This window comes from Alosa alosa, chromosome 15, assembly GCF_017589495.1.
Source record: "Alosa alosa isolate M-15738 ecotype Scorff River chromosome 15, AALO_Geno_1.1, whole genome shotgun sequence".
NCBI lineage: Eukaryota > Metazoa > Chordata > Actinopteri > Clupeiformes > Clupeidae > Alosa > Alosa alosa.
Genome location: NC_063203.1, coordinates 28,718,778 through 28,746,510, shown reverse-complemented (window position 1 = coordinate 28,746,510; position 27,733 = coordinate 28,718,778). Strand labels below are relative to the sequence as shown.

At 47.4% G+C, this 27,733-nt stretch overlaps 1 protein-coding gene across 6 annotated transcripts; it reads right to left on the bottom strand.

The window, feature by feature from the left end:
- Positions 1–1,174: 1,174 nt before the first annotated feature.
- rffl (ring finger and FYVE-like domain containing E3 ubiquitin protein ligase) lies at positions 1,175–26,728 on the bottom strand. Of its 6 annotated transcripts, none has more exons than XM_048264618.1 (8): positions 26,370–26,728; positions 22,091–22,932; positions 18,609–18,794; positions 12,513–13,037; positions 11,764–11,871; positions 4,739–4,949; positions 2,371–2,394; positions 1,175–2,082 (listed from the first exon to the last, which is right to left on the bottom strand). In XM_048264618.1, exons 3-8 carry the CDS (start codon positions 18,783–18,785, stop codon positions 1,901–1,903), a joined length of 1,227 nt encoding a protein of 408 aa, XP_048120575.1. In that variant the 5' UTR covers positions 18,786–18,794; positions 22,091–22,932; positions 26,370–26,728; the 3' UTR covers positions 1,175–1,900. The 6 variants fall into 6 exon arrangements, with proteins under 6 accessions (XP_048120575.1, XP_048120573.1, XP_048120572.1 ...); XM_048264616.1 differs by lacking the exon at positions 22,091–22,932 and adding an exon at positions 19,193–19,202; XM_048264615.1 differs by lacking the exon at positions 22,091–22,932.
- Between the last annotated feature and the right edge of the window lie 1,005 nt (positions 26,729–27,733).

The following is a 27,733-nucleotide window of genomic DNA, read 5'->3' as shown; positions in this document are numbered from 1 at the left end:
AATTAGCATGGAAAATGCTATGCAGTTTGAGACCACAAATTAACACTCAAATATGCAAGGAGATTTTTTTTTTTTTTTTTTTTTTTTTTTTCATAATGTAAGGCCACTTCCAGATGGCCCATCAACTGAAGGAATCTCCCCTCTGATACAACGAGTACAGACAGATGACAGATATATGACTTCCTAATGTTGCTGCAGTGGAACAGTGGTGAACCACCACCATCTCTCTAAGTGGTATGGAAAGGGTGCAGACCACTGGTGACTGGTAAAAGCCATAAATCACCATACAAAACCCCAACCAAAGCCACCATGGCGAATCATTCTCATCAATTACACAGACACAGACTCAATGAGAGAGGGCAGGGAAAGAAAAAGACAAAAAAAAAAAAGACAGACAATGAGGAAGGAAAAAGAAAGAGAGCAGATGAAAGAACCAGACCACAACGCCACTTGCAGATGAGCTGACCTCCATTTTTGCCCGCTGGGAGAAAAAAAACAATGCTTTACCTCTCCGCCAGCTCTTACGGGACTGGCTGTTGGGTATTTTTACACATTCACATTCTCCGTGGCATTTTTGTGTCAGAAGACAAGAGGAGTAGAATTCTAAGTTAGAATCGAGTCGAACGGGGGGAAAAAACATAAGAGCTCTGCCACCAGTGTCATGACTGAAAGTGCTTTTGATATACGTTCTCCCAGTAGGCCCCAAGGACTATGCACATTAACCGTTCTGCGGGTTCACCAGCCGAAACTCAGTTTTAGCCAAGGGTTCATTGTTGTGCAAAATCACTATGCTCACTCTCTCTCCTGCTCCTTTGTCGTGGGCAGACATGGCCGGCGGGTCAAACGGGGATGTCTGAGTGTGCCACCCGGCCGATTCCACCCGGCCGAAACTAGAGCCCGCCAAGCTGCCCAAAGCTCAGCCACACCAGCGCTTAAGGCAGAGAGACTCTCTCTGTGTGTGTGTGTGTGTGTGTGTGTTGTTCACCAAGCAAAACAGGGAGAGGAGAGGTTAGGTTAAGCAGAGAGAGAGAGAGAGAGAGAGAGAGAGAGAGAGAGAGAGAGAGAGAGAGAGAGGCTGGCAACTGTTTTGCTCACCCCATACATACATACAAAACAAACAGACATACAAAACAAACAGACAAACAACACACACACCAGGCACAACAGACAAACAACACACACACCAGGCACAACAGACAAACAACACACACACCAGGCACAACAGACAAACAACACACACACCAGGCACAAATGGTCATTCCAGTCATTCTTGACGACCGTCCACGTGATCGCTGTGAGCGGGAGCTGCAGGTACAGGTCAGCTGTTGCTCTGCATTGTTCTAGAAACAAGTGAGCCGGCCATGTTCCCACTTGGAGTCCGCACCGGAGCCCCTCCCCCTCCCCGTTCCCCCTGCCTGCGTAACTCACGCAGACACACTTCCTCTTCCTGGTTGAGTCCCCAGGCACTCTGTCACTGTGAGGGGGGGGTAGGGGTGTGGGGTTGAATGCATCTGACCCATCCATGCTCTGGCGGCATTCAGCTGAAGTCGGTCATCCCAGCGCTGAGCAGCCACAGCACCTTTAGAATCATTCATGGCTTTGATGGCCCCAAAGTCCAGTAATAAAAGTGTCATTATCTAGTTCCTGAACAGAGCAGGCTGTCTGCATGAAGTGCAAACAATCTCTTTTAATAGACATTAGCAGAAGAGGGGGGGGGGACCACCTTGTTCCATCGCCGGGGGTAAAGAAATCTGGACCGCACCAAAGGTCAGCATTCAGTTTATGGGTGTTTGGATGAGTTTGTGTGCATTTGCATGAGAGCACATGTGTGTATGTGTAAAAAATAAGGCACACAGGGCTGTGTGTGTGTGTGTGTGTGTGTGTGTGAGGAATGTGGGCTTCAGGACCTGAAAACGTGGACAGCGCGGACCACGTACTGTCTGCAGATTGGACACTCGCTCATGCGCTTGCCACACTTGGTGCAGGTGACCATGTGGCCGCACTCCAGCAGCACGCAGTCTATGGGCGAGTCCATGCAGATCTTGCACAGGTTCTCCTCGATGACCGGGCCCGACGTCACATCTGAACAAACAAACAAGGCATGCTCTTTCAGTGGACAGTCTTCCATGGGTACTGATAAGCTACTGTACAAAACATTCTGTATTACCACCACAACATTCAATTGTTTCAAATACTACAGATGTGAGCATGTTCGCTATTTAAAATACTAAAGATGTGAGCATGTTCGCTATTTAAAATACTAAAGATGTGAGAATGTTAGCTATTTAAAATACTAAAGATGTGAGCATGAGTTCAGAACAGCATACAGTACTTCTAGTGAAAATAACCGAGGACAAAAGGCATACACACCTGTACCGTCAGAGGTATTTGAAACTGAAAAAAAGACAGATATATATCAGTGAATATAAGACTACATTTTATGAATAACCCAACTATGTCTATTTTTTGTACAAGAGACTTGCATGTAGTACGTTTGTGTGTGTGTGTAAGTGTGTGGTTCTCTGTATGCTGTGGGACTTGTGTTTTGATCTTAGATGATTTTATGTCTGTAATGGGCAAATATGACAAAACTCTAAACATTGGTCTTCTGTCTGCTTCAAGTCAATGCTGTGAGGTCTCTGGGCTGTAGAGGTTGTTTCTGATCAACAGCCCCTGTTCTCAACGTACACCTGTGGCTGATCAACAGCCCCTGTTCTCAACGTACACCTGTGGCTCTTTTCCATTACGGGCCGGGGCTGGCCGACCGTCTACAAGGCTTTTCTCCCGGTCTTAAACACCGGGGCTGGCCCAAGGCTTCTCCCCGGTCTTACACACCGGTGCTGGCCGAATGCTTTTCCCCGGTCTTACACACCGGTGCGTGGCCTGGGTGTTGTGTTTCCATAAGGAGCTGTGACATCGGGGACATTAGCTACTGTAACAATGCTAGAAACTTCTAAACAGTGCTTAGCAACGACACCGCGGGCATACGTCCAATTAATTACAAGGACATTTAAACAAGTCATAACACTGTAAGAACCTCTATCCTTAATTATTTTGCAAAGTTTTTATATATATATAGATGTAGATTGTTTTTTTCTTCACAAAAATAGGCAGTCACTTATGTTGCTAGGCAACCCAAAACAAATGCTATTTCTCCGGTTTTATTGTTGCGTCGTATTCCGTTCCTAAAGCTTGGTTCTGCCCCGATTCGGCCCTGTCCTACTCCAGGCTTGGTTCTGCCCCGATTCGGCCCTGTCCTACTCCAGGCTTGGTTCTGCCCCGATTTGGCCCTGTCCTACTCCAGGCTTAGTTCTGTCCCGATTCGGCCCTGTCCTACTCCAGGGCCACCTGTGGCCGTTTGGGTCGCGGCCCCGGTCTGGCCTCAATCATGGAAATATAAAAAGTCCGAGGCTTTACCCCAGACACCGGGGTTTTACCCCATAGTGGAAAAGGGCCACGGGTTACCAGGGAGGGGTACAATCAGCACTACTGTTATGTAGTGGACAGTCAGGGAAACTACACACTGATATGAGAAGGCTGTGGAAGCGTCAGCTGATTAGTGGGCGTTGACGCACCAAGGTTTGAAAATGGGAAACAAGTGACTGATTAAGGAGGAGCGCATTTCCCATGATGTGAGTTTTCTGTGTCTGCAACGCAGCTTGCCCATGACCTCTCAGACCTTTTAGGATTTTTCTTTTGGACATTCTCCTTTGGTGGACTACCGTCGTCGTAAGACAAACTTTAACTTGAAGGACCTGGAGCTTGGGCTGGCCACTCGCTGGAGCTTGGGCTGGCCACTCGCTGGAGCTTGGGCTGGCCACTCGCTGGAGCTTGGGCTGGCCACTCGCTGGGAGTAGGGATTGGGTTATTTGGAGTAAGGATTGGGTTATCCCGTCGGGAGTAGGATTGGATGGTAAGTTCTTGACGCCCTGGCCTTCTCATTAGTCGCACCCACAGTTCATCCACACTGACCTAGGTTTCAACCTCACGTTTACACATACACTGCAGGGCAAGTTTAACATTACAATCCAGGTCCTAGTTAGCAGGTAGTTACTTTAGAATCCCTAGACAACGTAGCAGGTAAGTGAGCTAGCTTTGTAACCCTTTTGTTTGTTTTGGTTTGTCTTGGCAGTTTTCATATTTTGTCGGGGTGGACTTGGCATATTTGTAACAATTACCTCTAGGCAGGCAGCATCAGCCTTGTTTGCCCAATACAGGCCATCACGTACAAGGCTAGATGCACTCTTTTGCCACTAGTGTCAAACACTGGATTAAACTGGTTTGGAATATGGAGTGGAGCCGAGCTATGCTGACTGCGTAGCTGAAGATTTGATAAATTCCTATGTGACCCTGGAAATCCAGAGTTCTCGCGAGAGCACAATGGAATTGTGCACAATGGAATGGAATGGCAATGAGCAATGATGCACGTTACTTCCAACTGCGTCGAAGTTCGGAATCATTCAGAGTAAACATGGGTCTAGTGTTATCCAATTGCATGCAGTGAGATTTTCAAATGCATGCTTGGTGCCGCCCCTCGAGTTGGGCCATTACATTGTTCGTGGCCAGACCCTTAATCTTTCTAGATTACCAGGGTCTGGATTGTCCAGGCTAATGTGACAGGAGTGTGAGGGAATCTTAGAGGGGCAGCTCTCTGCAAGTTCCATTACCACCAAACAATTCTGTCTGCTTGATTTATCGTCGTGTTTGTGTACCAGTGTGTGTGTGTGTGAGACCATACCCAGGTTCTGGAGATCCTTTTGGTCGTGGTAGAGGCGGGTGACCCGTTCCATCAGCTCCCACTTCTCGCAGCAGCCCTTGTAGTCCACAAAGTTCCTGGCCAGAATCTCCTTCAGCTGCCGGACGCTCAGGGCGTCGATGTCCTCCACCGACGACAGGTCCGACAGGGACGCCCGGCGCCCAGGGACCAGCACCTCCTCTGTGTCAGACGACTGGGGACACGGCAGAGGGGAGAGGAAGAGGGAGGAAGGAGAGAGAACGAGGGAGAGAGAAAGAACAAAAAGAGAGAAAGAGAGGGAGAGAAAAAGGGAAAAGGGAGAGAAAGATACAGAGCAAGGGGAAGAAGAGAGAGAGGGAAAAGAAGAGAGAATGAAAGAGAGAGAGAGAGAGAGAGAGAGAGAGAGAGAGAGAGAGAGAGGAGAGAGGATGGGAGAGAGAGAGAAAAGGAGAGGAATGAAAGAGAGAGAGAGAGAGAGAAAAGGAGAGAGAAATGAGAGAGAGAGAGAGAGAGAGAGAGAGAGAGGATGGGAGAGAGAGAGAAAAGGAGAGAGAATGAAAGAGAGAGAGAGAAAAGGAGGATGAAAGAGAGAGAGAGAGAGAGAGAGAGAGAGAGAGAGAGAGAGAGAGGGGGGGAGAGAGAAGAGATGGGCCTGGTTAGTTTAGTTATTTCAACTTGACCACCTTGCACTGCTCACAAAATCACATTTTTGTAATCTCTAGTAGCTTACTGAACATGCAAAACAGAAATAGACTGTGTGTGTGTGTGTGTGTTTATATGTATGGGTGTATACACAGGTTCAAACAGTTAAATAATACACCAGAGAGAGTGAGCGAGAGTGAGAGAGAGAGAGAGAGTGTGTGAGAGAGAGAGTGAGAGTGTGTGAGTGAGAGAGAGACAGAGAGAGTAAGAGTGCGTGAGAGAGAGTGAGAATGTGTGAGAGGAGTGAGGGAGAGTGAGAGTGTGTGGAATAGGGTTGCACAATTATCGCAATTGCAGTTGCAATATGAACCAATGCAATTACCTAATCGCAAAAGCTACAAATAATCATGCAGTTAATTCTGTCACATTTCTGACTATCAATATTCATTCCATCCTCCTTGTGGCGAGGATGTGCCACGTCTGATTGGTGAGCGTGTGAGGGGCACAGGAGCTTCATAGTCAATTGGGGGTGCTGTGCTTCTTGTGCACCAGGCCTGCTCGCCAATCAGGGGTGGCACAAATCAAAGAGAATTTGGAATATTGAACTGAATCAATTTATTGACATTGAAAAATCCTATCGCAAATCGCAATAGATGTCAGAAAAATCGCAATTGGATATTTTCCCTAAATCGTGCAGTCCTAGAATGAGAGAGAGTGTGTGTGAGAAAGAATGAAAAAGTGTGTGAGAGAGAGAAAGAGTGAGTGGGGTAAAAGTGAGTGTGTGTGATAGAGAGAGGGAGAGAGAGAGTGAGAGTGTGTGTGTGTGTGAGAGAGAGAGAGAGAGAGAGAGAGAGAGAGAGAGAGATGGAGAGAGTGTGTGTGAGAAAGAATGAGTGTGAGAGAGAGAGAGAGAAAGAATGAGAGTGGGGTAAAAGTGAGTGTGTGTGATAGAGAGAGGGAGAGAGAGAGTGAGAGTGTGTGTGTGAGAGAGAGAGAGAGAGAGAGAGAGAGAGAGAGAGAGAGAGAGATGGAGAGAGTGTGTGTGAGAAAGAATGAGTGTGAGAGAGAGAGAGAGAGAGAGAGAGAGAGGGAGAGAGAGATGGAGAGAGTGTGTGTGAGAAAGAATGAGTGTGAGAGAGAGAGAGAGAAAGAATGAGAGTGGGGTAAAAGTGAGTGTGTGTGTGAGAGAGAGTGAGAGTGAGTATGAGAGAGAAAGAATGAGTGTGTGAGAGGGAGAGAGAGTGGGAGTGTGTGAGAGAGAGGGGTGAAGGTGTGGAGTAGGGGATGAAAAAAAACGTGGGAGGAGTGACCACTGCCCAAGCAGATATTCTGAGCCGCAGTGCTGGGCACTGGGCAACAGCTGAATGGCCTCCTCTCTACCTTCTCCTCCCTCACAGCTACATTTGGGGAACTTCTGCTGCTTTGAAGCCACTCAACAGTGAACAGGATACATCCTGCCTCAGCCCGCAGGGTCAAACCACAACCCTCCTGTCATACGGCAGTACTGTCACAAGCTTGCACAACAGAAACGTGCATGACTTAGGAACCACATGTTTCTGCAAAATGTTACTTTGCGACACAGCTCTCCACAGAGGTTAACCCGACAAGTTCATATGACAGACATGAAGTGATACCTATCGCTACACAGCCGCAAAGATAAGTGCATGATTAATGTGTGTGTGTGTGTGTGTGTGTGTGTGTGTGTGTGTGTGTGTGTGTGTGGGTGTGTGTGAGACAAACTTGTGTTAGAGAGATGAGTGTGTGTATGCTGTATGTGTGTGTGACTTGTGCATGATACTTGTTTGTGTGTGTGTGTGTTTGTGCATGTGCATGTGTGTGTGTGCGCGCACATGCACTCACACACATTCCATCACCTGAATAATGCACCAGGGTCAGCAGCGCTGGGCGATCCAAAGGTGTCCGTCAGCGAAGGAGTAACTTTACAATGGAAGCCATCCGTGACACGGCCTTCACTAGCACATTAAACCCCTCTCATAATGACCCTAGAGCTCCATAGGCATGGCCATCCACGGCAATCACCACAGACGACAAACACACACCACTGCACACACACTGCTGACAGCCATTGTAAGAGACGCAAGGGAAGCAATCACTCACACACGCACACACACACACACGCACACACGAACACACACTCTGTGAGGAGCATCAGAATGTGCAAGAAGAGGGGCCAGCAATTCTGTTGACACGGTGATGGAACATGTGCAATGTTGAAGGCAATCACATCAACTGATTGGCTCCTAGCGTTCTGATTTCAAGTTCATGGCAAATTACTCACTGATGAGCAAGTTGACCAGATTAATATCCGTTTCCCAATATCAATTGTGAAGTGGCCAGACTGCATCCCTTAGCAACACGCTCCTGCAACACTTGTTACTGGAGCTTGAGAGGGCAGTTAGGGCCAAGCAGTTTGGAGAGGGGCAGTTAGGCTAGCGTTGTGTTTGGAGCATAGGTGCAGTTAGGCTAGCGCTAGCGTTTGTGCTTGGAGAGGGGCAGTTAGGCTAGCGTTGTGCTTGATGGAGAGGGGCAGTTAGGCTAGCGTTGTGCTTGGATGGAGAGGGGCAGTTAGGCTAGCGTTGTGCTTGATGGAGAGGGGCAGTTAGGCTAGCGTTGGCTTGGATGGAGAGGGCAGTTAGGCTGGCGTTGCTTGGAGAGGGCAGTTAGGCTAAGCGCTAAGCGTTGTTATGGAGAGGGGCAGTTAGGCTAAAGCTGCCAGTTTGGAGAGGGGCAAGTGAGGTTAGCCAGCTTGGAGAGGGGCAGTTAGGCTAGCGCTTGTGCTTGGAGAGGTGCAGTTAGGCTAGCGCTTGTGCTTGGAGAGGTGCAGTTAGGCTAGCGTTTGTGCTTGGAGAGGTGCAGTTAGGGTAGCGTTTGTGTAGTCAGGCTAGCGTTTGTGCTTGGAGATTTTGCAGTTGTATTAGCCGCCAACTGTGCTTGAGAGGTGCAGTTAGGGCTGGCTTGTGCTTGAGAGAGGTTGGTTAGGCTTGCGTTTGTGCTTGGAGAGGTGCAGTTAGGGTAGCGTTTGTGTAGTTAGGCTAGCGTTTGTGCTTGGAGAGGTGCAGTTAGGCTAGCGCTAGAGCTTGTGCTTGGAGAGGTGCAGTTAGGCTAGCGTTTGTGCTTGGAGAGGTGCAGTTAGGGTAGCGTTTGTGCTTGGAGAGGTGCAGTTAAAGGCTGCGCCCCAGCGCTTGAAAGGTGCAGTGGAGGGCTAAGCGCCAGCACTGTGCCGGAGAGGTGCAGTTAGGCTAGTGTTGTGCTTGGAGAGGTGCATCTGTGCTGGATGTCATTCGATAGTTTGTGTTCACAAACTAAACTTTGTATTTACTTTTTTGAATGGATCCAGCTGGCTACTGAACAGTTCAGTAATGCAACATACGCTTATGCAAAGCATTTCCCAATAATATGCAATATCTATGCAATATTCCTTATTTGGAAAAAGGAAGTAACAATATGTAAAATGTCTCTCAGCAGATATTACAAAAACAAGTGTTGACATTGTCATCATGACACTAACACTAACTGCTGTGTAAGTTTTTTTGTGCCCATTGGTAGACAAGCATGACACTTCTTGTGCTCATCATCTCATGCTTTAAGTTCCATTCTGAGTCGTGTGTTAATACACAAATCTCTAGAAATTGTGTAACTGCGGTCTCAAAATCTTTGTTTTGTCTCTCTGTGTTTGGGGTGTCGTCAGTGTCTGCTTCACACCAAATCTGCCCTGGCTCTGGACTCTCTCTGGACTCAGGACTCTTTCTGTGCACTAACATTGGACGGACACACACACACACACACACACACACACACACACACACAAACTCCCCAAAACACTGGCCTCTACATAAGCAACAAAGCATTAGAACATCATCAACTACAAGTAAAAAAAAGGCTCTTCTCTATAAATCTGTAACCATGGAAACCCACATGGTTTGTGTAAACAGTTTAGATTTGAATCTTATTTACCATACTCCATTTTAATAACCAGGCAGTCAGCGGACTTTTATAAAGCATGACAACCGGATGAACTGTATCTGCGGATTCAACCGCATTAACCAAACACCGTGCAGGGTCGGTGACGGAGGCACACTGTCTTATCACACCCTGATAGCCCTGCAATAAACGCAACAGCAGCCTGCATTATTAGAGCCTTCATTATTAGAGCCTTCATTAACTGTTATTCAGCTCGGTGGGAAATGGCTTTATAACTGGCAGTTAGTCAACAGTGACAGGCTCTGGGTTAGGTAATAGAGATGGTCTCTGTCCATTGAGGAAGAGAGCGGAAAGGTGTGTGTGTGTGTGTGTGTGTGTGTGTGTGTGTGTGTGTGTGTGCGCGCGCATGAGAGAGACATGGAGAGATAATAAAAGAGTAGCCTGTACTGGAGGCTTTAGTACCTCCAGTACAGGCTGAGGTAGTGAAAAAGACAAGAGAGCAAAAAGTACCGGGAGAGAGAGAGAGGGGGAGGGGTAGAGGTGGACCAGTAGGGGGTAGGGGGGGTGGGTGCGGAGAGCTATGAGCACTATGAATATAGGCTAAACAAAACCATCCAACAAATTAAAATGTTTCCAAACATTTTTTCCAAACAACTTTTCCATCAATTCAGCCAAATTCGACCTCAATTTGAAAAATGAAGACAGGCTCCCATACTTATGCTGCTTTTTATTTGTCTTGTAAATCATCGTACACCCACTCGTACAACATGTAGGAATGAGTGGCTATAGGAACGCGTTTCTCGAGCCAATACGGGGCATTAGCAGGAGGCTAGTCATTGTTATTGTTTTGTGCTACATGTAGCCCTCTAGCTAAAACGGCTGGAAAACAAATTGTTACATTGTATTGCAGGCACAGCAAAACCGTGCAATGCATGAATTGGTGACCGGATTGAAGCAGCAATGTAATCTAGTGTGTAAGAGCATTACATCAACATTAACATGACCAACACAGTACATATGCAAAAAAAATACATGTCATCTCATCTCAACTATGGGCGCAGCCATGTTTGTTGTAAGGTCGTACATCCACCTCGGGGTACTCTCAAGTACTCCGAGGTAAAGTGGACGTGCCTGCCCAAAATGCCGCAAGAAAGCTGGGTAATTTACACTTTCCAACTCGGTGGATTTACTTTGCGATACAAATAGAAAGCTGGGGAGGCACACAAGTTGTGTTAAACTAGCTGCACAGTACCTGTTAACATGTCATAAATTGGGGAAGTGAGTGACTCACATTGTAACATACTTTACTTTCTATCATTAATCACTACCCATTATAGCACATTGATAACTATACTGTCTACTATATATAGTAACACTATCATTATAAGTTATAATTATAATTAATTTAATATCATTATAAGTTTCAGTTATTTTTATTTATATTGTTTATTTTAAACAGATGGGCCAATAGAGAAAAGAGAGAGAGAGAGAGAGAGAGAGAGATGGGCCAATAGAGAGAGAGAGAGGAGAGAGAGAGAGAGAGAGAGATATGAGCCGATCAGGGATGGAAATTAGCACTCACCACCGAATTTGGTTCACGTACCAGCCACTGTGGCAGGTAAATAAATAGAGCATACCACAAATAGTCAGATCTGGTCTGATTGACTGTTAAAAAAAAGAAATTGCCTATAAGGGTACATGGCGCTGATTTGAAGTTATCTACAGTACAACTAGCATAGCCTATAGGTACTGGTGCACCCCTTCACTTTCTGCCACTACCATTCAGAAACTGTTGCTATGCTTTCATGTGCCACTGCTATCTTATTTCAGGATCACTGCATAAACATAAATCTGGCGAGATCTGTGGATCTGCGTTGTATCTTCACAGGCTAATTTACTCAGGCGAATAATTCTCTTTTGAAGTGGCCCGTATAGCTATTTTAATCCGGCCCGCGACACCTTCATGGAAAACTATGACACGCTGCTGTTTAGACCTATGATGCAGACGGACATACATCTCCACACCCATACGTTGTGGTGGAATATCTCACAAACTCAAAGAGACAAAACAGAGCACAAAGAGAGGAGAAGGATGAAAGAGACAGAGAGCAAAGAGAGGAGGAAGAGGAGAGAGAGGGAGAGGCAGGAGAGAGAGGAGTGTGAGGGGGAGAGAGAGGAGAGAGGAGAGGAGAGCATGAGGGGGAGAGAGGAGAGGAGAGAGGAGAGAGGAGGAGAGAGGAGAGCGTGAGGGGGAGAGAGGAGAGGAGAGAGGAGAGAGCGTGAGGGGGAGAGAGGAGAGCGTGAGGGGGAGGCAGGAGAGCGTGAGGGGGAGAGGAGAGGAGAGTGTGAGGGGGAGAGGAGAGAGGAGAGAGTGAGGGGGAGAGGAGAGGAGAGAGGAGAGAGCGTGAGGGGGAGGCAGGAGAGTTGCCGTGGCGACTCGGTACCTGCGACTCCTGCTCTCCCTGCAGCTCCGCGTCTGCCGCATCCTCCGGCCTAGAGGATACTGGCACAGACGGGCCGGTCCTCCTAGAGGACACTGGCACAGACGGGCTCTGGGGGTCAAAGGTCAACACACTCAGAAAAAGGGGGAAAAATAGCAGATGAAACACAGATACCCAACTCAAAAACCTTAAAGAGAGGGCGTGTGGTGGGTTGAGCATTACATTCCAAAGGCATTCCGCCATGATATTTTCTCCCCCCCCCTCTCTCTCTCACACACACACACACACACACAAGTACTGAAAGCAATGTGTGTGCCGAAAGCATAGAGTGAAATGGCCGCATGTCGTGAGAAGATAAATTGTTGAAGCACCTCTACAGATGTATGGAACAGAGGGTGTGTTCTCACACTCTCACACACACACACAAGAGATGTATGGAACAGAGGGGGTGGGTGCCTGGCTCTGTGGTTAAAAGAACAGAATGGCTGAATGGGAACTCAAAGCTCACAAGTACACTGCAGGAAACTAAGAAAGAAAGAAACGCTAACGGAAAGGAAAGGTGTCAAACTCAACAGCTGCTTACAGTTTCCTATTTACGCCCTTAAACCACTTATGCAAGCAATCTGAGGGCGATTACAGCCACTTGTCTACAGTCTGGGAGTTTGGGGACGGTGTTTGTGTGTGTCAGGGTGGGGTGTGAACTGTGGAGCAGCTCAGCTCGTGCTCAGGTGAGCTCAGCGGGGCGGCCTCACCTGTGAGTCGTCCTGGAGCGGCGTCGGAGGCCTAAGGGGTTCCATCTGTGGCTGGGTCACCGTTGCGCCCGCGGGAACCGGTTCCGCTGACGGTGCCGACTGTCCGTTCTGCTGAGGCCCCTGGTGGTGGTGGTGGTGCTGGTGGTGGTGGTGGTGGTGTGTGTGAGTGGCGCTCGGCGCGCGGGCGTGTGTGTGTGGCATCGGCGGCTGAGTGGGCAGCGGAGGCTGCTGAGTGGGCAGCGGCATCGCCCGCGTGTTGTTGCCGTTGGCGATGCCGCCTGGGGGCGTGGGCTGCTGTTGGCCGAGCACCAGGTCCACCAGCTCCTCCTTCTCGCGGCACGTCTGCGTGGGCACCTCGTGCAGGTGCAGGTAGTCGCGCAGGTCCTTCACCTTCAGCTTCATGAGCTCGGGCCGCTGGAAGAGGGTGGCGCACAGCCGCTGGCACGTGTGGCACAGACGCGGACGCGGCGCCAGCTGGGCAGAGCAGCGACCGCAGAAGTTCTTCTTGCAGTCCACACACACGTGCTGGAGGGAGGGGGCACAGTCAGTACAGGTGACGTACACACACACACACACACACACACACACGTGCTGGAGGGAGGGGGCACAGTCAGTACAGGTGACGTGCACACACACACACACGCGGTGCTGGAGGGAGGGCGCACAGTCAGTACAGGTGACGTGCACACACACACACACACACACACACACACGTGCTGGAGGGAGGGGGCACAGTCAGTACAGGTGACGACACACACACACACACACACGTGCTGGAGGGAGGGGGCACAGTCAGTACAGGTGACGTGTGCGCACACACACACACACACACACACTCACGCGTGCTGGAGGGAGGGGGCACAGTCAGTACAGGTGACGTGCACACACACACACGTGCTGGAGGGAGGGGGCACAGTCAGTACAGGTGACGTGCACACACACACACACACACACACACACACACACGTGCTGGAGGGAGGGGGCACAGTCAGTACAGGTGACGTGCACACACACACACACACACACACACACACACACACGTGCTGGAGGGAGGGCACACAGTCAGTACAGGTGACGTGTGCACGCACACACACGCACACACACACACACACACACACATACATACATACACACATACACACATACACACACACGTGCTGGAGGGGTAGAGGACACACAGTCAGTACAGGTGACGTGCACACACACACACACGATCGACGGCATCGCCAAAGAGCGACGCACAGTCAGTACAGGTGGCATGCGTGCACACACACACACACACACACACACACAATAATTGACTGTTTTTTGTAAATGCAAATGTTGCTGTTGCTAGGAGGAGCTGAGGGGACAGAGATCCAATCAGCTAGAGCCACAAACACAACTCTATTCAAACTTTAGATATGGAAACGCATAGATAGATGGTGTCAAACATTGTACCTGCTACTCAATCTGCAAGTGAAGTCAATGTTACTTCCAGCCATTCACATACCATGGAGGCATACTGCATCTACTTTATTCAACATACCAGTTTCAGCCAACTGTTATTAGCCAAACTATTGTTACTTTGAATTGTTAATTTATACATGGAAGAACTCGTTTCACGTTGGGATTTTTTTTTACATAAAGTTCTCTTTGAGATCGCTGGAGCATATTTACTGGGCTAGTGGACGCTGAGGAACTGGTTTCTGTGATCGGGAACGTCCAACAGTAACTGAAAAGTGGTGACCAACAAGAGACAAAAACAATGAAAACAGTAAAAATGGAAACTCTGCACACTCAGTTTTTTATTTAAGTCTGCAAGCTTTCAGTCATAGCCCTTCCCATGGCAGAGTAGTTCACACGTGAGTGTCCAGCAGGAGTGGGGAGGGGTTGGCCCCGGCCGTGGCGCAACTGGCTGGGGCACCTGCACCGTACGCGGGCGACCAGGGTTCGATTCCCGCACTGTGGTCCTTTCCGGATCCCACCCCGACTCTCTCTCCCACTCACTTCCTGTCAGTCTCCACGGTCCTATCCGCAATAAGGGCATAAAAAAAGCCCAAAAAATATACTTTAAAAAAAGAACTGAGAAGGGGAGGCAAGGGACTGACTATCCTGGGTTTCACCTTGCTGCCTTACGTGCGCGATTTTATTCACGCTGCTAGGCAGCCTGGATTCCATGGACTTCGTTTTCACCTCAACGAAGGAACCAATCACAGAACGGAGGGGGGGCAGCAAGGCGATGACGCACACACCGGCGGTTATGAGCTACGCATTGTGACGCGTTTGATAGACATTTGTGGCCTAACAAACGGGCTCTGGGTGTTCAGGGAACTACAAAACAAAAGAAAATTATTGTGTAGTTCCCAGACCCCCATCTCAATGAGATGAGGTCTGGCGTTAACCAGGCAAGGGACTGTCCACTGAGATGAGGTCTGGCGTTAACCAGGCCAGGGACTGTCCAACCTCCGCCACCAATCACGGCGGACGCTGTGAACAACGGAAACTAAAACGCCGCCAAACTAAATCCCACGGACACAAAACAATAACAAACCATGATGATGCAAATCATTGTGTTGAGCTTACCGGCTGGGCAGGGCGGCTTACTAACGCTTTGATTATTATCGGACAAGCCGGTCACAGCTTTACAATATGACTAGGTAAAAGGACGCACACACACACACATCGCCACAAGACACACGCCATTATCACGCCTGGGCCGACTGTGATAAGGAGAACAGCCATTGAAGCCCCTGCCCGGGTGACCAGGAAAGTGAATGCAAAATGGGGTGAGAACATGACATTTGAACAAACTGCCTGTCCAGCCCTCGCAATCCGACAGTCGTCAGACACAGGTCATCCAATCACAAACACCTCAGGTGCAATAAAGGGATCCCAATCACAAACACCTCAGAGGAGAACAGTGCAACTGAGAGAGAAAGAGGGGCAGGTTGACACATGTCTCAGAGGTCTAATATGCAACAGACAGGCAGCCAACACAGAGCTGCTGGTACAGCATCTGAAGAAAACCCCTGGACTTCATTAGATTAGATTAGAATCAACTTCAGAATTGTCATTTAGCAGAGCACAGGTACAGAGCCAATGAAGTGCAGTTGAGTTGAGTTCTCCTTCCTGGTTTACATGATTAGGTAAAGTGACTCAGGGGCGCGCACACACACACACAAACACACTTATCTTTCCTGGTTTACATGATTAGGTAAAGTGACTCAGGGGCAAGCTGCACAGGACTGCAAACACACTGACTGCTGTAACATACACACTTCTGACAGCTGTAACACACACACACACACACACCTGACTGTCAGTGCCTCACATGCATGCCCAGAAGGTCTGAGGAATTCCCCATGCTATGGGCCAAGCGTGACACTGTGACTTCATTGTTCTGCCTGTGAGCCTCTATGTGTGGTGTTGCCGTGGTGTTGCCGTGGTGTTGCCAGCATTCCATACTGTAGGTGGGTGTATTGTTTGAGTTTGACTCATACTCGTGTGAAAACAGGCATGTGTTCGGAACAGCAACAGGCGTGTGTTCGGAACAGCAACAGGCGTGTGTTCGGAACAGCAACAGGTGTGTGTTTAGAACAGGCCTCCATGGGCAGCCTGAGTGGGGAAAACCTGTTTCCCAACATTTGCCGTGTGTGAGGCAGTGAATCCCCACAGGGATGCAGGAGATGTGAACTGCACACTACAACAAGTGCCTGGCCCTCCCCTACACACACACACAGATGTGCACACACATGTAAATAATACAGCATAAACACATGTTGCACACACGCACACACACGTATGTCCATTATATGAAAGGACACACTGCTGAGGTACTGTCCCATGTAAGCACACACACACACACACGCACCAGCACAAGTGCACACAGACTTAGCTCCGGTTACCAGAAAGGGGAGTGGAGTATCTAAATGGGCCTGAGGCCATGCCATTGTGTGCTGGGAGTTACGCACGGGGCATGTGGAGCAATGTGACAGGACAGGCCTGACGCCACACACACTTTGGGGCGCAGGTGACGCCGTGTGTGTACAGAGTGCTTTCTACGGGGGCACTAGCTGTCGCAACAGGGTCTGTAGCCAGCTGTGTGTGTGTGTGTGTGTGTGTGTGTGTGTGTGTGAGAGAGATTGAGAGAGCGTATGTATACCGGTAAGTGTGTGTGCAGTCTATATAGTGTGTGTGTATGTGTGTGTGTGTGAGTGAGAGAGAGAGAGAGAGAGAGGGATTGAGAGAGTGTATGTGTGTGTGTGTGCAGTCTATATAGTGTGGGTGTGGGTGTGTGTGAGAGAGAGAGAGAGATTGAGAGAGTGTATGTGTAAGTGTGTGTGCAGTCTATATATAGTGTGTGTGTGTGTGTGTGTGAGAAAGATAGCAAGAAAAAGAGAGTGTGAGTGAGTTTCTCACACACCTAACATAAAGGGCTAACAATGTTGACGCCGAGATGGTGCAAGGGGAGGGGGGGACCGCTCCTAACAGCCACAGGGCTACGTTGCTCTTTAGCGGAAATCCTCCTGCATAGGGCACAGGAGTAGAGCATGAGCTTGCTAGCCCTGGACACTGGCTTGGAGATTAGCATCAGGCTCCAGGCGTCCCTCAACACAGCCTGTATGGGTTGGCCCCTGCCTGCACCTGCATGCACTGCGTTGTGCTGACAAGGCTCCTGTCCTCTTAACGCCACATTGAAGGAGCTTGCTGGCAGTACATACAAGTGAAACCATCAGCTACAAATTAAATATCGAATTAGCAAAACCGTGCCGATTTTATCTCCACAAACCAGACTGAACCAGTTCGAATTTCTGTAGAATGGGGACTCCACTTTCCAGGAAATGATCTCACACAGCTCTTGCCAACTTTAGTGTCTTTCCAGAACGCTTCTCTACAATAAAGACAGAGACAGTGGGCCTAATGGAAACAAAAATCAAATCCTGCCTTCTAAGATTCAGAGGCAGCAAGCATTGAGGCATGTCAGAATCCTGACTATCATTCTGCCTTTTATGATACAGTTGTAAGGCTGAATTTTGAAGCAGTACATATGAACAGTTTATGCTGCCTTCAAATAAAATCTAATGTCTAATGTCTTAAGTGTCAAACGCATGGATCAAACGTCATTCTAATAGCTGACTTATTATACGTTTATATATATTCTTTATTCTTGATAAAAGTGTTTCATCTTCTCCTCTAGACATAAAACACAGTCTATGGAGAAGACAAAACCACATAATTGTATTTGTTCATTGAAGATGTCATATAACTATTCTGATGAGCTAGATAAACTGGCAAAAGTGTTGCAGTCATTTCCTGTGTTTCCTGTATTAGCCGCATTGTGTGTAAGCAGCAGGACAGGGTTTTATGCAAGTTAAAAGAAACAAAACCATATTAATACCATATCAACTGCCCCGGGGTATTAACGTCATTGCTGAAGAAATTTTGCAAAATCAATGTATAAGCCGTGGCTAATAGTTGGGAAATCACAGTACAGTCTGAAGTTGGTGACAGCTCGATTGAGTGACAGTGAATTCCTCAGCCCCTACAAACTACCAGCTGGCTCATGGAAAAATTACCTGAGCAAATGGCTGATTGATTGGTGTCATTTTTTTAATTCACATCAGTTGTCCATTCGTCTGTTTTCACAGAGTCGTCCCAAAGCGGAAGTGGCCACGATATCCTCCATACTTTCATTATGAAATATGAACATTTGCCCAGCAAAGAGAATAAGGTTTGGTCCATGCCTTTACACTTAAAGGAAAATTCCGTTTTTTAGCACTTTAAGGCCCTTTTCTGGTTTGTTTTGGATGAACTAGAGTGGTGGACACTGAAATTTTGACGATTGGTCCTGTCTCGACTTTTTCTGACTGCGTTTTGAATCGCCTTTGACTGCTCAGGGTGGCTGCCAACAGGCATACTGTAGGCTACTCAAAAATGTCCTAAAACAACCCTTAACGTTCGTTTTCAAAACTGTGCAACTCACCGAGTGGTTATCCCTGTGTGCGTGTCTGTGAGAGAGTGTGTGTGTCTGTGAGAGAGTGCGTGTCTGTGAGAGTGTGTGTCTGTGAGAGTGTGCGTGTGTGTGTGTGTGAGAGAGAGTGTGTGTGGGCTCACCTTCCTGGCCAGCGTGTCAAAGCGGCCGCCGCAGGCCTTGCAGGTGTGCTCCACGGCGGTAGGTGAGGGGTAGCTGCTGTAGCCGGAGTTGGTGTAGGCCTGGTGCCGCGTGCTGCCACCACTCTCCTCCCCCGGGGCCGAGTCCAGACAGAGCCAGTTACAGCACGAGGCCCACATGCTACTCACCTGGGACAGAGAGAGAGAAGATGGAGGAAGGGAAGAAGAGAGGGATGGGGGAGGTAGAAGAGAGAGAAAGGATGGAGGGAAGGAACAAGGGAGGGGGGGATAGAAGAGAGAGAAGAGACAGGAGAGAGAAAGAGATGGAGGGAGGGAACAAGAGATGGACAGAGAAGAGAGGGAAGGGGGGAGAGAGATAGAAGAGAGAGAAGAGATAGAAGAGATGGAGGGAAGTAACAAGAGAGGGAGGGGGGAGAGAGGGAAGGGGAAAGAGAGAGAAGAGACAGAACAGAGAGAAGAGATGGAGGGAAGGAACAAGAGAGGGAGGGGGGAGAGATCTCCGTTATTAAAACTGAAGCTGACACTTTCACATCAGTGTAGTAAAAATCGTTTCATGAATTTAGTACCGTTGGCAAACTAAGTCCATCGTGAGAGAGAGAGAGAGGAGGAGAGAGATAGGATGGGGAAGGAGGAGAGGTGGAGAGGAGAGAGATGGGACGGGGAGGAGGAGAGGAGGAAGAGAGAAGGAGAGATGGGATGAGGAAGAAGAAGAGAAGGAGATTATTCTAGAGGATTGCGGATGACAGTGAGACACACAGTGAAACTGACAGTAAAGACAAATAAAAACAAAAACAAAGAGGATGTGAACACCGAGACAGGAAGAGCCTCCCCTGAGTACCTCATGCCAAGAGGAGAGGAGAGAGAGAGAGAGGGAGGGAGAGAGAGAGAGAGAGAGAGAGAGAGAGGGAGAGTGTGCAGGTATCTGACAGAGGGCAGAAAGTGAGTGAGCAAGAGATAGAAAAGGGGAAAAAAAGTGAAAGAAAAAGAGATAGACAGAAGTGTTGTACAGATACAGAGTATGCAAACATACAAACATGACAGACAGCAGGTGAGTAAGAGAGAGAGAGAGAGAGAGAGAGAGAGAGAGAGAGAGAGGGGGGTGAGAGAGGGGGGGGAGAGAGAGAGAGAGAGAGAGAGAGGAGAGGGAGAGAGGGGGGAGAGCGAGACAGGACAGGTGAGTTGGATGTGGTGGGGAGGACTGCTCAGGATGTGAATCTGATACGGAGGGAGAGGGGGCCAGCCAGCCGTCTCCTGGATGCACAACTAGGCCTCCCATCATTAATTCAGAGCGCTGGCGGGCCGAGCCATGAGGGACGCTCTCTGCACCACGCCTGCTAGGGTGTCTCTGACCAACACACACACACATGCATGCACACACACACACACACACACACACACACACACACACACACACACACACACACTCACTCACACTCACACACACTCACACACACATGCATGCACACACTCACACATGCATGCACTCACATGCATGCACACACTCACTCACTCACATGCATACATACTGTACACTCACTCACATGCATTCACTCACTCACATGCATGCACACAGGGCCCTATTATGACAGTCTAAAGCGCATGGTCACTAGTAAAAAGCTTACTCAAATTTAGTAGGATATCCAGTCTACATTGGGAGTGTTTTTTCGTTATCAAACGTTGGGCGGATGGCGCAACAAGGCGTTCCTAGGTTTTGTTAACCAGTCATAGGTGTGTTTGGGGCGTAACATCATTTAAACCAATGAGAATGAAATCTGTCATTCCCTTTCACAGCACGAAACATGACGTCAAAGAATGCATCGGTATTTTGACAGTCAGCGGGGCATTTGAAAATAGCATAGCCTTCACGCATTTTGCATTCGTCTATTATTTGAACTCATTGGCAAAGTGCAACTTCACTGTGGTGTCAGTCAAAGACAGTACACAGTAAGTTACTTTCACTATTGACTGACAATGGGTTACCATCTAAAACATTGGCTGGAAAAAGTAACACTTACCCTAATAATGTTCAAATGACTGAATAAAACAACATTTATCCTGCAGAGGAGTTGCTTATATCTTGTGACAGTCCGTCTTCAGCTGTGCTCCATATGTGTCTCTCGCCTCTCCCCTAATCACTTTTAACCGTCATTACCAATTTGCAAATGATGTTGAATAACTACTTGTGAGATGTATTTCGTAATATCTTTATTCTAATTATATGTCCCATTGTAATCGTGTAATTTGTAATGTTTTGCATGGACGTGCGCTGGTGCGCGCTCATGGATGATAGAAGGATGGTGCGTGCACCTGCCACTGATGACAATGTGCTCTTAAAATAACATTTAAACAACTCACCATAGACTTCTGACCAGGTTTCTCTTGGTCAGTGGCGGAATGCATTTTAGCCAGTGTACTATAGCGATTTTTAGACAATGTGCTAGGCCACTTCCTAGGTTGTTAATTGCCACACCCCTGGGCGCATTGTTTAAAAAATAGACGTGCAAAATAAGAAAAGAAACTTTGCCCGAGGGTGGAAAACGCTTCGCCATAAAGCCAGGGTGCTTGACTTTACAGGGGTGCGAGCTTTCGCCAAGCCGCCAGGGTGCGAAGCTTTACGCATGGCCAGGGCGCGAAGCTTCGCCATGCGCCAGGGTGCAAAATAGGGCCATGCCAGGGTGCGAAGTTTTACTACGCGCCAGGGGGCGAGCTTTTACTTGGCGCCCAGGGTGCAAAATAGGGCCATGCCAGGGTGCGAAGCGCACTTTACGCCAGGGTGCGAGCTTTACGCCATGCGCCAGGGTGCAAAATAGGGCCATGCCAGGGTGCGAAGCCACGCCTACGCGCCAGGGTGCGAGCTTTACGCCATGCGCCAGGGTGCGAGCTTTACGCCATGCGCCAGGGTGCAAAATAGGGCCATGCCAGGGTGCAAAATAGGGCCATGCCAGGGTGCGAGCTTTACGCCATGCGCCAGAGTGCGAGCTTTCGCCATCGCCGAGTCGCGAGCTTCGCCAAAGCGCCAAGGTGTTGAAGCTTTACGCCATCGCAGCCAGGAGTGCGAGCTTCGCCATGCGCCAGGGTGCAAATAGGGCCATGCCGAAGTCGCGAGCTTTACGCCATGCGCCAGGGTGCGAGCTTTACGCCATGCGCCAGGGTGCAAAATAGGGCCATGCCAGGGTGCGAGCTTTACGCCATGCGCCAGGGTGCGAGCTTTACGCCATGCGCCAGGGTGCGAGCTTTACGCCATGCGCCAGGGTGCAAGATAGGGCCCATAGTCACTCACACTCTCTCTCCCTCTCACACACACACACAATCACTCACTCACTCACACACATATATCCAAGCACACACAGACACACACTAAAAAATAAAAAATAAAAAACATAACATAGAGCCTACATATATCCAGCGCAGACCACTGCACACATCTTACAAACAGACAAATTAGCTAAACAGAACTTACTTACAGAAAAACGACTCTGGGGTAAAATCAGTCTGGGGCAGAAAAGAGTCTGGGGTAAAAACGACTCTGGGGTAAAATCAGTCTGGGGCAGAAAAGAGTCTGGGGTAAAATCAGTCTGGGGCAGAAAAGAGTCTGGGGTAAAAACGACTCTGGGGTAAAATCAGTCTGGGGCAGAAAAGAGTCTGGGGTAAAATCAGTCTGGGGTAAAAACGACTCTGGGGTAAAATCAGTCTGGGGCAGAAAAGAGTCTGGGGTAAAATCAGTCTGGGGTAAAAACGACTCTGGGGTAAAATCAGTCTGGGGCAGAAAAGAGTCTGGGGTAAAATCAGTCTGGGGTAAAAACGACTCTGGGGTAAAATCAGTCTGGGGCAGAAAAGAGTCTGGGGTAAAATCAGTGTGGGGTAGAAAAGAGTCTGGGGTAAAAACGACTCTGGGGTAAAATCAGTCTGGGGCAGAAAAGAGTCTGGGGTTAAATGGGTCCCACTCAGCACTTCCAGCAGCAGCTCCATCTCAGCCAGCCCGACCTCAGACTAAACACTCTCCGGAGCCATTACTGTCATTGCATCAGCTGGAACAGGCAGCGGATGAGGCAGACATTTCACTAACGTCAGGCCAGGCCAACTGTTTACACATCCACAGTTCACTGGGCGTTGGGAAGGGACCACCCTGCAGTGATGTCAACAGTGGGGATAAATAAGTCCATTTATCCTACATGTCTTGGTGCTCCATCCAGCCCTGGGGAAGCCTGTTTACATGCAGGCTATGGATGCCTCCTCTCCTTCTCTTTACATATGAAGGCAGGGGTGGAGTGCGCTGTTCAGGCAGTGTGCCATTACTTCTTCTAGCCTGTACAGAATGTTCAGGGCAGCACAATTAAGACATGTTTAATTGAAATTGCATTATGAACTAATGCAATTAGCTAAAGGCTGCAATTAATTGTGCAGCTCACAACTCTGTCCAATGGTGAGTGTTGTCCCAGCTATGATTTTTTATATTCATGTCATTGTCCTTGTGTGACAGACAGTGAAGCTCACCAATCAGGAGTGCTGTGCTTCTCATAGGCATGCTCACCAATCAGAAGTGGTCCAACTTAAACAAAATTTGGTATATTGAACTGAAGGTTGACTTTCAAAAATGACGTCGCAAATCAAATCACAATTGCAAAAACACAATTAGATATTTTTTCCCAAAATCAGCCACTGATGCACACAGGAGACCAAATTTGCTACAGCTGATCATGCACCATCTGCTCTAGCAGACACACATCAAGGCACCTTCTAGATGGGTCTACAGATCAGCCTTGTTTATCATTAACACTTCTAGAGTATTCCGTTCCAGCTGCTGATCATTCTGGAGTGAAGGATCAGTGTGTGGTCTGTTTACAGTGTTAAGTAGAAGACTTCCTGTTTAAAGCAAAATGACCGATCTTTCACAAGAGCGACATCATCCATGTTTACTCATAACATGTCCGTGAAATAGGCTACCTGTGTGTAAAGCAGGTTTAAAATGTCAACATGAGTTTATTTATAACTATTATTGCAATACGGATATACGGACTATAAAATAACTATTGAGTTCACAGGGTTCATGTCAAAATACAATAGCAAAGAATAGTGTCATGATATGGTTATAGGATATACTCATTCATGCACTTGCATACACATTCATGTGCACACACACACACACACACACACACACACACACACACACACACACACACACACACACACACACACACACACACACACACACACACACAACGGCTAGCTAATTCAGGTGTCAAATAACAAGCTAGTGATCTGATGATGGGACTTGCTCCCCGCGGTGTTCTATTCATGGCTCACTGAGGTAACGATTTACAAAGTCAATTATCCTTAGAGAGGCACTGTCATGGCGACCGGGCCAGATTCACCTGGCTCCGTGGTAACAGCTGCTAGGCCTGTGGCTGTGACCAGACAAGAGGAAAGAGAGGGAGGGAGGGAGAGAGGCAGAAAGAAAGAAAGAGAGAAAGAAAGACAGAAAGAAAGTGTAACAGCTGCAAGGAAAGTGACCCAGCATGCCCCTGGGGTGGACAGACACAACCCTTTTCTCCCTTTCTCAGAACAAGACAAAGTCTAGAAAACGACGACAGACGACATCTTTTCACTTCCTGTCCTTCTTGGGACAATGCATGAAGCTCAGTTCTACTTCTCTCTTAAGGACAATGCATGAAACGTCTACATCTTTTTCACTTCCCTGTCCCTTCTTGGGACAATGCATGAAACGTCAGTGGCTTTGGCTAAGCCTTATTAAATGCCATTTATGAGGACAGAGCTTATCGTATTCAGGTACTAACAGATGGCTGTGTCCACTCATGTGTAAAGCCATGACCCTTCCACCCTCCTGCTGTCCCCAAACGTGTTAATTAGTCAGATGATGTAATCTAATCCAGCAGAGAAAAACAAAATAATAAAGTGATTTACTGGGCGGCGTTGACGACAATTGGCCCGTGAAAGCGGCGACATCTTTTCACTTCCTGTCCTTCTTGGGACAATGCATGAAACGTCAGTGGCTTTGGCTAAGCCTTATTAAATGCCATTTATGAGGACAGAGCTTATCTTATTCAGGTACTAACAGATGGCTGTGTCAACATGTGTAATAAAGAGGTCATGACCCTTCCACCCTCCTGCTGTCCCAAACGTGTTAATTAGTCCAATGATGTAATCTAATCCAGCAGAGAAAAACAAAATAATAAAGTGATTTACTGGGCCGACGTTGACGTGACAATACTTAAACTGTTTGTTGGGCGTCAGCCTCTCTCTTGCCAACATCGAGTCCCAACCCAACTACCAAGCCTAAAGCTAGCTTACCACTTAGTGTTGGCGGTGAGAGTGAGTGTGTGTGTGTGTTCTCAATATGACTCCCAACCCAACTATCAAGCCTAAAGCTATCTTAACACTTAGTGTTGGCGGTGAGAGTGAGAGTGAGAGTGAGTGTGTGTGTGTGTTCTCATTCACTGACTTTTCGACCCAAAACATTGCTCTATGTCAGCAGTTACAGCGGGCCGCGCAACATCCAACACAACAAAAGGAAAGGGCCGCCTCCCACACTCTCCTCTCCCAAACTGATGCTGTATTGTCCCCTCGGTTCCCCCCGCTATCCCACCCTGCATGGCTCATACTGTCAATGCACCACCACACAGACACTACCGGTACTCTCTCTCTCTCTGACAGACTAACAATAGCCGGGGCTGTGCAAGACAGCGGGCAGTGAGTCGGCTACTCAACTCTCAGGGCTGTGGGGCCTTCATGCCCCTGCAGGCAAGCAGGAAGTAGGAGGGCAGTACTGACTGGTCATGGGGAGGGAGTCATGGCCAGTCATATCCTCAGAGTAACACATGCAACAGGGAAGCGCCACATACTAACCAGCCCACCAACCATCAAGGTTAGCGCACTGGCATACTGTAACTTGTATGTACAACTTTGCAGTTGTTCAGCTTTGAAACTAGACAGACTGAGTATGAAGGCATTGCCTGATGATGTGAAAAAATAACAACAAAATATAAGACCACTCTTCCTTCTTCATTATCAGCATATCATTTGGTTACTGCCACTATGGTTAAAATTACACACAAAATCTCTACTTGGGGACAGTCCTTTATGACCTATAATTACACCTTCTCAATGTTTATCCTCCCTTTCATTGCAGCGCTAGTGAACTGCACAAAAGCCTCAGCTCATGAGCTGGATAACCACCACAGAGGTGCTCCTATGTCACTATCTTCTGTGGGCGAGAGGAAAGTTTGACTACTGCCGAATTCAGGCAGTCATGTCGACTGTTTCAAGTCCAAGAAGAGAAACGCATGGATGAAGGAACAAGGAATCATTTTGTCAACAAACCAACATGAATAAATGGACAGATTAAACGTTATTTTTTAACTTTGTAGACTGAACATACAGAAAGTTACCGCATAAGTTAGAACCGACTCTGGATATTTAGTATCTGCCTAGGGTGCCAATATTTATCCTTTCTCAACTTCCTTCTGTCAACAAACATGACTGACACAAGTATCACTGTTATCACCAGCGATAGTTTGCCTCTGTTTCTGACGTTGGCGTTAGTTACCTGATATAGTGACAGTAAACTTATTATAGGAAAATATAATCTTGTATAACTTAAGAAGAACTACCAACAACTCCAGCAAAGTCGTTATAAAGTGGAAGTTAACTTAACAAAGACAAAGATAAGTCAGAAAATAAGTTGGCGAGAACTTTTCAAATACTTTCAAAAGACATTCTCCTTACCTCAATGAGGAAAATGTATCCAAAGAACGCTACTGTAAACTTTTAAAATTGCTTTAATATCTTAAGGTTGATTTTTAATTGTTCGCTAACAGGCTAACTAGCAATAGGTCGCAAGTTGTCATAGGTCTAGCCTACTTTGTAGCCTACAGATCCGGGCAGGTTGCCTTGTGTTACAAAGTTGAGCTTTCAGCAACAAGTTCCATAAACTATAATTGTAGACACTTCCGCCCATTCAATAATGACACTTATTCGAAGTGTAAACCTATTAAATGCTGCATTAGATGTGTCACTAACGCCTGAAGTTTAGAGTCTGGCAGACAGCTACACACGAACTGCACTTTCATACCATCTCTCTTCCTCTATCGGACCGAGGAGAATTCAACGTCATGGGCGCGCACGTAATTTTTGAACACCACGCACCCGCACGTAAAAAACAACATTGATTGATGTCGCGCATGGTAAATTGGCGACATCTTCTGGTATCTTCAAAGACTGGTGAATCCTATGTGCGCACTTTTTCGAACAGGTGGAAAGTCATTAAAAGACTAGACTAGGCCTATACGAATAATACAAGCATATTCAAAATCGTGCTGTATTGTATTCCACATAGGCTACAATGAACACTGTGACCAAGCATCTCTTTCAGCAGCTCGCTGAATGAGGCTTGCTAGGCAGTTGTCTATTTGAGGTTGATTAGCATTACGTTTCTGGATCCCCGTCATTGACAAATTGATAGCCTATATCGAGATTTGTTTCAAAGTCTTAAAATAACCTACAGTTCACACGGATAAATAATCAACGAAATGTGAGATTTAACCTTAATGAGCAATTTGTTTACCACAAAAACGTCCCGACATGTTTTGCCTAATAAAATTGCAGTTATACTCTTTCAAATAGGTTGATGATTTGATCACTTAGAGAATATTTACTGACAAATGTGGTTAGGTCGAAATAATAAGCTTTGAAACAACTTTAAAATAATACATGAAAGTAATACTTCTTGTATTGCTAAACTTCAGGCTGCATATTCTTGTTTTAAAAAAACAAGAAAAAGCAAAAATATTCAAATATCTTTTCTTTTATTTAAAAGTCATTCACAAACAACAAAACATTTTACATTTAGCCTTACCTTCTGTTAATATTCCTGTTTGTAGCTTGGAGTTTCTACAGAGATCATAAGATCTTTCTCAATACAGGGCAGTCGAACAATTAAACACACGCAATTTGCGTGTCCATATTACCACCGTAATCACACATTCTTCACAAACATTGCACATCACAGTTAACTGCGTGCCCTGTATTTGGGTCACACAAAACACACACCGATTTGAGTGTGTAACAGTTAAACACTCGATCTGGATTTA